The sequence below is a fragment of the Stegodyphus dumicola genome, chromosome 7 (assembly GCF_044657685.1).
Source record: "Stegodyphus dumicola isolate Sdum_Otavi_A_Nest chromosome 7, ASM4465768v1".
Taxonomy (NCBI): domain Eukaryota; kingdom Metazoa; phylum Arthropoda; class Arachnida; order Araneae; family Eresidae; genus Stegodyphus; species Stegodyphus dumicola.
The window spans coordinates 90,886,667-90,898,895 of NC_140774.1; the positions used below are offsets into that span (position 1 = coordinate 90,886,667).

At 29.3% G+C, this 12,229-nt stretch overlaps 1 protein-coding gene across 2 annotated transcripts in view; it reads right to left on the reverse strand.

The window, feature by feature from the left end:
* Nucleotides 1-746: 746 nt before the first annotated feature.
* The window catches only part of LOC118195498 (glycine receptor subunit alphaZ1-like), a 72,186-nt gene continuing 60,703 nt past the window's right edge, over nt 747-12,229 (reverse strand). For both annotated transcript variants that reach the window (XM_035366822.2, XM_035366821.2), the window contains 2 exons: nt 11,117-11,254; nt 747-3,062 (listed from right to left, as the gene is read on the reverse strand). In XM_035366822.2, coding sequence (XP_035222713.2) covers nt 2,808-3,062; nt 11,117-11,254 — 393 coding nt within the window. In that variant the 3' untranslated portion in view covers nt 747-2,807. The remainder of the gene's footprint in view (nt 3,063-11,116; nt 11,255-12,229) is intronic.

The following is a 12,229-nucleotide window of genomic DNA, read 5'->3' on the forward strand; positions in this document are numbered from 1 at the left end:
CTGATAGCAATTGCATTGTAAATAGAAATGTGCTTTTAAGTGCTTGCGCTATTTATTCCTTTACTTTTGATTTTAAAGTTTCCATTTATGCTTTAGCAGACGTCATTGAACGAATTACCTCTGCTCCTTATTCAATAAATGTGTTAAGGGCTTTACTTTTTACATCGAGTATTTCTGTTAAAAATTATTTTGATATCGCTGTTTTGAGAAAACATTTAAGTTATTGTTAAAAAACAGAAAGTGCATTTGAATTATTTTGAATTTATAGGTTTTGTGAAGACATTTAATGTTGCTATCTTGTTAATAATGTGTGTTAAAATTTCATAACTATGGAGCAAGTCTTTCATAAGTTATTGCAGCTGGAAATGTTTTTATAATCATCAGTAAAGAAACTATTATTGCTATTCTTTTGAATTTAGATTTGAAATGCTATTTTTATGAAAATAGCAAATTAAAATTGTATGGCATTAAAACATTTCTAAACTAGATTTCAGTATTTATGTTGAATACATTTAGAAATGAATTTAAGAAATATTTTCAACCGTTTTTGTTTGGGAAAGTTTAAACTGAAATTAAAAATCTTTGGATAATTATTAACATTTTTAGTAGTCTGAAAATGAAATAGTTGTTAAATTTCCTTTATTATTTTTAGAGAAATGTTAATATGACTAACAAAGAAATAGTTTCGAATATTAGTATTTAAAATGATAATAAAAATGTGGTTTTGAAAATTAATAGAAAAAATGTTAAGCGTTGTGACACTGTAAATTGTTGCAAATGAGTATAAAATACTAAATAAAACTGATTTAAGAAAATAAATAGCTAAAATAAAACTGATTTTAGGCAATATAATTGAAAAGTGAAATGTGCATAAAAAAGTAACATAAAATTCTGGGAATTTAGTATTATAATTATGCAATGAATAAATGAAATCTACAAACGACTGTTATTTGCAAAAGCTAAAGCGACCATGTCTAGTGGAAAATTTAAAAAGGTGTCTAGTTTAGTCTCTGACAAGAACTAAATTTGTGTTCGGAATAAAAATTTAATAAAGAGAGAACAAAAGAAGTTGAGTGCTTTTCGTCTATTGGGTTAGGAAAAGAAAATTAAAAAACAATGTTTTAAAGTAAATGGTGTAATTCTCAGATTGCAACAATTGAGCAAAGAAGTATGGTGTAGATTGAGAAAGTGCTGAAATCGAACTCATTATTGGATGAAGCTTTTGTGTAAAATTATTATTATGTCATTAGCGTTCGTTGTACAGCGTTCATTATACGACATTAATCAATTTTGTAATAATGCATTTAAAAGCGATTTATTATGAGCAATGTCTATTTTTAGGATAGCGGGGGGAATATGCAAATTAAAACGGAAAGTTAAGAAACTACAGTAAATTAAAACTAGAATTTTTGATTTACTCATTTTTTTTATCTTACATAACAACCAATAAGAGAAATGTGGACTGAATTAAATCATTCTGAATGAGTATTTTATCATGAACATGCCGCATTTGCTCTCTGCTTCTCTTGCTAAATAGATTGCTCTCGCTGCTTTTCTTACCACAACGTCTTAAAACTATAAAATATATTCAAGAACAGGGGCTCAAAGCGCCAATTTGCCAGTGATGCATAAAAGCTTTTGTCAATGAAAATAGAAACGTAAAATGATTGACTACGTATTATTAAACGTATGATTAAGTGTGTTTTTATCCACCAGCTCTCAATCGTTAACAATGTCAAAAACATTTCACGTAATTTTGTTTTGCCTACACAAATTGTGCAAGTTCGACGTTAGTTAGTCGAAGCTAATTAATTAAATATAACATTTTACTGCTGGTAAATTTGGACATTTTGGAAAATAGTTATAACTAAAACCTGCTGCATTAATTTATTGTATTTAGGTAAAGGCCGTATTAAGCCAATAGTAGAGTCCATCCACTTAATATTCAGAAAATGAGATTTAGTTTGTTAGGTTATTTAGATGTTTGAGTTTGACAAGGTAAATTTTTTTCCTGCTATGCTAATAGTTATTAGTTAAAAATAATACATTAATATTTTATTTATTTAGTTAGGCTTTTATAAAAGTTCAAAGAGTCGTTATTATAATGACTTATTTGAAATATATACTTATCAGTACAAAAAAGTCGACGCTTGTTTGATCTTATTTAGTTGCGAATGAATTAGAAATTCAGTAAATGACTAGAATATGGCAGTATAAATTCTCAATTGTGGCAGTGTAAATTCACGTAACATCAGATAAGAAAACAATTGGTTTCAATATTTTATCTAATAGTAATACAAAAGATTCGATTCGGCACTTGTTTTTTGATCTTATTAGCTAATCGTGAATTAGAAATTCAGCAAATGACTATAATATGGTAGTATAAATTCTCAGTTGTGGCAGTGTAAATTCATGTAACATCAGATAAGAAAGAAATTAGTTTGAATATTTTATATAGTAGTAATACAAAAGATTCGGCACTAGTTTTCTTGATCTTCTTAGCTCTGCGTGAATTAGAAATTTAGCAAATGATTAGATTATGGCAGTATACATTCTCAGTTGTAGCAGTGTAAATTCCTGTAACATCAAATAAGAAAACAATTGGCCTGGATATTATATGTAGTAATACAAAAAATTCGGCAATTGTTTAACCCTGTTAGGTACGTATGAATTAGAAATTCAGAAAATGACTATGATATGGCATATTCACAATTGTGACAGTGTTAACTCATTACAGCAAATATGGAAACACTTGGTTTGATTTGAGTTCTTTGGTTAATGATACTTTAAGTACATCGATTAGGTGATTAATGATAATAAAAACTGCTGAGATAATAGACCCAATAACAAATAGCAAACACAGTGAAAGAAAAAGGAAACAGTTTTCTGCAAGCTTTATCAATTGAATATGAATCGCAATATCTTGAGACCGAGAGGTACTTCACTTCTTTCTTAGTCTCATTCAGTTCAGTCCTATCCACTTTATTATTCCTACTCAAGGAATTGTGTTTTCCACGAACAGAACAAATAACAGCTGGAAAAGATTTCACTGATTTTTCCTTCTGTAACATAATTTAGTAAAAATAAAAAATTTTCATTGCAGTGATAGAGTATTAATGGAAAATAATAGCAAAAATATCAATATAAAATGCAACTGCATTTACATCATAAAGACGTTTAAATTATGAAACTGAATATGTAAGCATTTAAATAAAATTAAAAGCATTAATCTTTCTCTTTCTTTCGAAAACTTAGATCTCTTGCACCTTTATGACCATCCTTAGATTATGTAGCCAATCTGATGACAGCCGCAGATGTATTAGGAAGGTTCGTATATAAAATTTTTTAAAACGAAAGGCTTTTGCTTTTTAGTTCTATTCACACTCTTCAGTACTGACACATAAATATTTTGTCCTAGCATTTCATAATTAAATAAATGAAATAAGTGAATTTAAAATTTTTAGATAACATCATATGTATTTAATACTTTTGCACATTTAAAAATTATTTCGCAGAAAATTTTAAAATTTTAACAAAGGTCTACGAACATGTCAATTCAATTATATCAAGCTAGACAATAAAATTTTTCTAAAATATCTGTTTAATAATGAAAATCTTTTCAAGATTTAGAAATTGTATTATTTTTAATATGAAACTGATTTAAAATATTGGGACGTAAACTACAGACAAAGTCAATAAAATTAATTATATTGCATAATTTATCTTTCATTTGGTTACGATAGAAGGCTGTCGCTTCTAATTCATAATAGTTTTATCAAAATGACGAGCCGAATTCTTAACTCATAAATGCATTTGCAGAAATATGTAAAAGTTTTACATTTAAAAGAAATGATAAAATAATAATTCGTAATTTAATCTAATTTAATCCCTGATATAACGTTTGTTTCAAGTTAAATAAGTTGTTCTAATCAAAATCTTTTTTATGCGCAATAAACAGAAAAGCTTTCAGATTCTGTGTATACTTTTCAGAAATGTTGAAGAGATTTAAAACATGGAGAGAGGTAGTAGTTCTAAACATTATCGCTAAGGCGGTGCTAATTACTGAGATCGAAAGTAAATTATTTTATAAATTATTCATATTCAATTATAATAAAATGTAATTATTGTCTTTAGATGATCTTAATTAGCTTAATTAATCATTGATCGGGAGCATGATCAAGCATGTCTACCACGAAACTCTGCAGTACGAAATGTTTTATTATTGGATTGTTAGTTTTAATCAGATGAATTATTTACTATATTAATCCTTGTTAACAGCCATTAGTTGGTACGGACAGACAGCTGTCTTGACATACAGAAAGAAACTGTAAATTATTCAGCGCTTTTCGCAGTTTAAAACTATATGTCCCATAATGCTATTTTCAGGTTGCAACTTTTCAATTAAAGCATATAAATACGTAACAGCGTTAAATATATATATATATATGAAATATAGAATCTCATACATTATTTTTGTTGTGCAGCCAGGGCAACAGGAATGAGACAAATTTTGGAATTATAAAGTGATACGTTTATTTTGGCATCCATCTCGCAAGCGTTCCTCCTGTACCTTTAGGAGAAGCCCTATTTATAGATATGTGTACATCATACTGCTCATCCCATAGAGCTTATAAGAAATAGACTAACCCAAACAAGTTTTCTCCCTCGTCTGAGGCGTTGACGGCTGTCACCTTGATCACATCCGGAGGTGTAGGGACGACTTGCAGAAATTTAACATTGGTTGGCTATTGCAGCGTGTATAATTATCAAGAAAAAGCTGTATGTAGCGCCTCATTTGACAAATTAGAATTTCTATATATTTTTATTTTTGAAATTGAGATTAATTTTTAAAACTTTAGCATATTTATCAAGCATAATTAACGTTCCAAATAATTATAAAGCTATTCCATGCTTTCAGGGCTGGATATTTTTTTAGCTTTTCCTATGCTGTAACGAAATTTGTAACTAATTCTTTTAGAAAATAATATTTTAAATCTGAACTAATAGAAAATTTCAAATAAGCAATTTTCTCTTGCAATTTTTATGCTTTTTATGGGTGTAAATAAGTGAAAAGTACTAAAATATTTAAAAACGAATTTTTGAAAGTTTTGCTTAAAATTCTAAATTGTGCTGCTTTTTTAAAATTATAGATGAGTATTATAGCACAATTTCTATAAAGGAATTTTATTTCAATTATCTTCCATAATACATCATAGTGCTAAAGACTTTTGCGCCTTAAAAATTTTTATGCGTTTAATTCTAATATTAAAATTGTATTTAACCGTAATAATTAATTTTGCTTGTATTTTATAGTGAAGATTTTTTTAAATTTATTTTAGTTCTGCGGCGGTCGCCCAGAAAGGCTGTTAGTTTCAAAGCGGAATTTTGCGCTGTTTTACTATAAGTGTCCATGTCTCCTTGCAAATTGTTGTTACCAAATATTATCGCCCTGTATTATATGTAAAGAAATTAAATAATGAAGAAATATGCATGAATACATGTATGTTTCTTGCACTGTGACAAAAACGACAGTATCTAGAGCCATCAAATTTTGAATAATGTAATCCTCCAACCGAACGTGGGCATCTGGATGGCCGAATTTCGAATTTATTTTAATCTATTTCATATTTTGTAAAACTTTATAACAAATTTTTGATTAACAAACTCAACGAGTTCAGAGCGACCACTGTACGGAAAATAACAGTTTTACCTCCAATGCGAAAATTCTAAGGATATACTGTTTTCAAATGTATGTGGTTTACGGGCGAAGAACATGATAATCAATAAATATAGGTAACGCACAAAACTTTAAAAAAAGTTTCCTATAATATAAAATTTTAGTGCTTCTAGATTTTATTTTATCTTTTTTTTCCTTCATTACGCTTAGAAAATTTTATGCTCCGAATTTTATGAATTATTAAAATAACTAATCCACTTTAATGTTAATAATTTAATGATCATATAATCAAATAAATATGATCGTTTTGTAATGTTATTATACTTTGGAAAATCACTGTCTGAAAATTTTCATTAAATTTAAAAAGAAAAAAAAAAATATCAGATCTTGTTTAATTTTACCTTATTTATTTCAAAGCATCACGTACTATCAATCTTATTTAATTTTATTTTATTTTTACACAAAATTAAGTTCATAAATTTTGTGCTTAGTGTTTTTACCGTTTTACCAAAGTAAAGATGTTTGTACAAGAATTACGCGTGGAATAAATGCGCGAAATGCAGTAAAAAGTGCTTTAATGAGATATATTAAATTCTATTTGGAAAAAACTGTGGGTTTCATAATCTCATCACTATACAACGTATCACATTTAATAATTAAAAAGAGTTATGTGATACAAACGCCATAGGTTTCAATGTTAAAGTAAACCAGATCGTCCCTACTCTTTCTTGCCGACATGTCAGTGACGCGCGCCTCGCCTACAGGGTTAGTCTATTTCTTATAAGGTCCATGGCTTATCCAGTCAGCGATATTAATTGAAATCACGAGGTGACGCTATCTCCTCATCAGGAGTGTTCTTAAGGACTTTTTATGTAATATGACAGATTTATGAGTTTCATGATTTGGCGGGCGCCAACAGGTTAATATAATTTATAATAAAGAAAGGATTTCGCCAAAATTTAGGAACAGGGATGCAATTTAGGTAGAGAATCGCCAACACATTATTAAGCAATATGAGTAGAATTTAATTTAATCAATCGATTTAAAGATATCATTACATATATATATATATATATATATATATATATATATGCTTTTATCGGTGCTACTTGATTTTTCCGGCCCACGTTATCAAAGCGCTAAGATTATTGCCAAGTTTAAACTACGTACCATGTAGTTTGTGTCTGCGATTGATTTTAGTGCGGCATTAAAAGGTTTTTCTTTCCCAAAACATTTCCGCTACATGAATTTGGAAAGATACGACTCTGATGATGTAGAGGCATATTTGCTTTTTGTTTCGCCACTTAACAGAACCTCGCAATCTTCCCATATTTTGGGTGTCAGCACCCATTGTTGGATCAACAAAATTAAATGTGTGATTCACAGTTAAATTGCTGTAAGCTCGTCTGTTTTATTGATTGTTGGCTCGTCTGTCGCCAACAATCTGAATATATCTTTGATCCTTCTGTGTTATACCGTCGTTGATATAGGTGTGCCTGCTTTTCGATTTGGTACTTGAAAAAGCAAGCACTCGCCACTTTCACGACTTAATCCGCCGAATATATACTGCTGTGGAAGTAGCCTGCCAGCGTTTTTTTTTTTTTTTTTTTCCCACGAACAAATTATCCTCAAGCTGGACTAGTTTTCCAGAGCCACTTATTCGTTCTTTAGGTTGTCGAAGTAAATCTATCGGACAATCTCTCTTATAATAATATTTCCAGTCAATCGTCGTATTTTGACAGATGTTGAGTTGTATCGCACCACTTAAGTGGCATTAGTTCCTCTGCCCAACACTAGAGAAAAGCAGAGTGGTTAGGAATGGTGTTTGGAACCACTGAACCAGTTGTTGAATCGAATGGGCTCTTTTCTTTTATAAATTTTCATGTTTCGCTACATTTTTTTCGTTTACATATAGTTTCATTTCGTGGCCATTTGTACATATTCGTTTGCGAGGTAATATATCTTTTTCCTGGGAAAACTATACGGAATCTTCCGCACTACTCGGTAAGTTAAAAGTTGAACACGTTTTTCTATAATGTTTAAACTGCAAAAACGATTATTATGATATCACACGGTTCGTCAAATACGTAAAAGTACGTTCTTTTTTTTTTTTTTTTTTTTTTTTTTTTGTTACAAAACTGCACGGTTTATCGCAGGGGCCGTGAAAATCAAGTGGCATACTCTTATTTAACAATTTTACCTTGATGAGCTTTTCCATCACTTGCCTTTGCGACACACCTGTTACATGGGCCACATGTAGGAGGATTTATAGGCAAACTTTCCATAGATACAGAGTAAAATATTGTAATGGCCATTTGAATGCAGAAGATGGACTACCATTTTATTTTAAGGAAACTGTTACGGCTGCATCTTCATCACTTCAAACGTAATACACCATTTGCCACATTTTCAAATCAAAATATTTTGTATATTTTGTATATAATCAATATATTACTACAAGCATCAGATAAATTAACAGGTGGCTCCCTTTGTTGTGATGGGAAACCAAAATTTGTATGGCCTTTAAAAGAACTTAAAAGTGCTTAGGGTTTTTTTTTTGTTTTGTTTTTGTTTTGTTTTGTGGAAACGACTTTTGGTTCTTAAAAGTCCTTAATTTCACTTATCTGACATTTCTATTTGTTTTTTACGATTAATTTTGAATGTTAATTAACATTTTTGAGAAATAATTTTTGTGACTCTTTGACAAATATGTATTTTATGGGTTATCATTTGAATTTTTTCCTGCTTCTAATATAAACGGTGCGATTTTCGAGTTTTTGGGCACGAAACCCTGCTTCTCTTGAAGCATTTCAAAATTATTTCTTTTTTAGAATGAAGAGTTCATAAAATATCACATCAAAATAACGTTTCCTGTTTGGTATATGATTTCTTTTATTATGCGGTGCTAAATTTAGCGACTTTTCAACATTTTACCGAATTCAAGATCAATTTGTATACAAAAGTTTTGATCCGGAGATTTGCGAACTTTTCGATATTTATTTTCATATTTTACAAACATAAAAAATTATAATATATCATTAAAATAACGATAATCTATTAAAATTGTAATTAGGAAATAGCATTAAAATAAAACATTTTTATTTTCTCATGTCAGATTTTAAAGTGACATTACTTTCCACTTTGATGTTTTAAAAATATTTTGATTTGAAAAAATAAAGAAGATAATTCATACGATAAAACACCATTTCTGAAGCACCTCTTAAAAAAAGCAAAAAAGGTACTTAATTATTGAAATACTAATTTATCTGTTTTCTTTTATATTTTTACAGAAGTTTCTCTCCCTCCCCAGTCTAGTTGTTTCAAACTGTTCAAATGTGTGTCAGGTTTCTCTTAAAAATTCAATTTAGTCTCTTGTTTTCTAAATTTTTTATTCAAAAATCTTCTGACTCTTTGCTCTTACAGAGTGGGATAATTTTTAGACCTAGCACCTCGGAAGGATTTGAAAACAAGATTTATAGATAAATGTGACAAAATAAAAAATTTCGACATGTCATTAAAATGAAAATGGATAGGTTTTACAGGATATTTGTAATGAATTTCTTTTCTTTTGGAATTAAAGAACAGTGAAAACAAAGTTATTTAAATTTTCTACTTTTGATCCTAAAAAGTCTCTTCCTTAACATGTTTATTTTCACTTTATTTCCTCGACTTTTCACTAGATACAAGGTGGGAAATTACAAAAGAAGTTCTAATCTTGTCCCATGGACAGGTATCTGTAGAAGGGAATTTTTCTATTAAAAAGAAAGAAAATTATGCCAACCTAATCTGTAATCTTTTAATTTTGTTGCTCAGTGCTTCACTAATTTCTAAAATTCTGCCTCAATAGCTCTAGGGCCAGTCCTGACTTTATATCTTTTTACCTTTATTCTCAATATTCATATCATAAGAGAAATAAAATTAGCAGTTTTTTCTATACATTCTAAATATGTGCACTTCTTTAGAGCAAAAAATTTTCATTTAAATCTAAAATTTTAATGAAGAGGAAACTTAATGAGATTACATGAAGAAAATTATTGTTCAAAGGTAAATTCAAATTAGGTTGTGAAGCAGAAACTAGTGAGAGAATTACTTTGTTTATTGAAACAGATAAATTTAGAAAAAATACTAAAGAAAAAAATTATGCTAAATATCCGGAATCAGCTAAATATCCGGAAAATGTTCAAATTAAAAAAAGGCATAAATATTCTGTTGTGAGTTGTTGCTACGAAACATATGTTAGGTAGTTTGTTATGTGTACTTATATCGTTTCAGAATCAATGTCATAAATTCCTTGCATGAAAATGTTAAAAATTAGACTATATTTAGCAATGATGTATCCTACTTACACATTTATTTTATTCTTAAAATTCTTAGAATGATATTATAAAAGTGAAGTTCGATTATCAATAATTGCTTTCGTTTATTAAATTTCCTCTGCTGGTAGTCTCTAAGTTTTTTTTTTTTGCATTAGTGATTTAAGGGTATACGTGGTTAAAGTCGCATAATATTTTATGCATTTAAATTAATCGTAACAGAGGTAAAACTGGATGCACATAGAATTATCAACTTTCATTCTGTGAACAGGAAGTTCTTTTATTCAAGCGCTTAAATTACACAGGAATTTTTATGCAATTAATTTTCAATTGCTTTGACACTGTATTTTAGAGCTCAGAATGCTAAATTATACGATTAGGCCTTATGTAACAGATCAGGAAAAAATGTATAAAAAGCGTAGAAAATTTTAAATTCCTTTTTGAAACTGAAATCAAGAAAATATTTTCAAGCGATTCTCTTATTAAAAAGTATGCTTCGCTCCTGAAGAAAAGGACATTTGATTGATCACTCTCGAAATTAAAAAAGTTTTATTGAATCTAAAATTCTGTTTAAATTTCATGGAGGATCTGAATGAAAGTCCATAAAACACTTAGTCTAAAATATCCTGACAAGACTTATGCATAAGACATTTACAACGAATACGTAATCTATTCCAGAAACTGAAACTTTGCTAGAAGTACTTTATTTAGCTCATTCGGTAAATTTAGAAAATTTTATGAACCCTTGCTCTAAAGCATGCTGTATAGAAAAGCTCTATGCTCAATGTTGTAAAAGGAAACCAAATGAATTTCTATCTGTACAACGATTTGTTAAGTTTCTAGTATAGAATATAAGAGAGATATATCTTCAGCTTATAACTTATGCTTTTGCGTTAGCAATGTTTTCGTAAACATGAGAAATACTTTACAAAATATTTTACATACCATTTTTAAACAAAATATTACGTTTTAGAAGAGCATAACTGAATAAGCATATTAGATTAGAAGATTAGCTTTTTTGGGATGCTAATTACACAGTTTATATAAAAAGTGTTAAGATAACTTAAGTAATTCTAATAGCATTTCTGTTCCCTTGAAGTAAGGTATAACAACAAACTTAACTTACTTCTCTAGCATAGTATGCTTCGTATGAAGCAGCGAAAACTATCAGAGTTGAGAATACAGTAATAATGCATGCAAAGAACCAGATATCCAAAGCCGTCACGTAGCTTATTGGAGGGAGGTGAGATTTATATTGCTGAATCTGCATAAAATTTAAGAAAGCAATATAAGAGGCAATTTTCATTACATTAAATTAAATTTTCTCAATATTGTTGGTTTGTATTACAGTTTACAGAGCATAATTGTTACTTTTTACAGAGCCTAATGATTGTAACACTACATGTACTTGCGTTTTTTAATTAAAACGTTAAATAAAAATGTAATGAGTTTGTGGATCGACTGAAAAAGAAGAGATACTTAAATACCCTATCGATTTGAAGCCTAATAGGTAAAAAGTAAAGTAAGACTTTGACTCATTATTCTATATAATATTGAGATTTCATCTATCTTAAGGAAGTTTTCGCAAAATTTCTCCATTTGCATTTCTGCCACTAATTTTTTCTTTGCTTGTATTTTAATGCACTCTTTCTTTGTATCGTATGGATTTACTTTCTTTATATATTATGGATGTATTTTATTCATGTTGTCCGATGCTAATGCACAGAAGCTGTTTCACATTTATAGAAATATTTCGAGGCCATTTAATTAATGCTTAAAATGTAAATGTCTTAAATGTGTTGTAAGGATCTTAAGTTTTACTAACGTTTATTTTATTTTAAATCTTTACTATCACTTCTTATTTTCTACTTCCGGCCAGAATTATAAGCGTGAAGGAGTTTATGCAAAGTTGTCTGGCGAACGCCAAGTATTTAAGTGTGGCCTTTTTGCCAAGCAGAAGAGAGGAAGCCGTGAGTTCGAAGCAGGCCGCTTACCTTAGAAGTTACGCAGTTGCTACTTTGCCTTCCAGGCCAGAGGTTTTAATCCTCTTGATAAATTAAACGTATTGTAGTGTTCACAGTCTCTGTGCTACATACGCTTTCTGTTATTATAAGGCCAATCTTATTCTAAAGTTAAATTAGAGTTTAGTTTTATTTTGATATCTTTTAAGTTAGACCCCGAGTGGAGGGTCATTGTATTCCGAAGTACGGAAGTCATTGTATATAAAGAAAAAAATAAA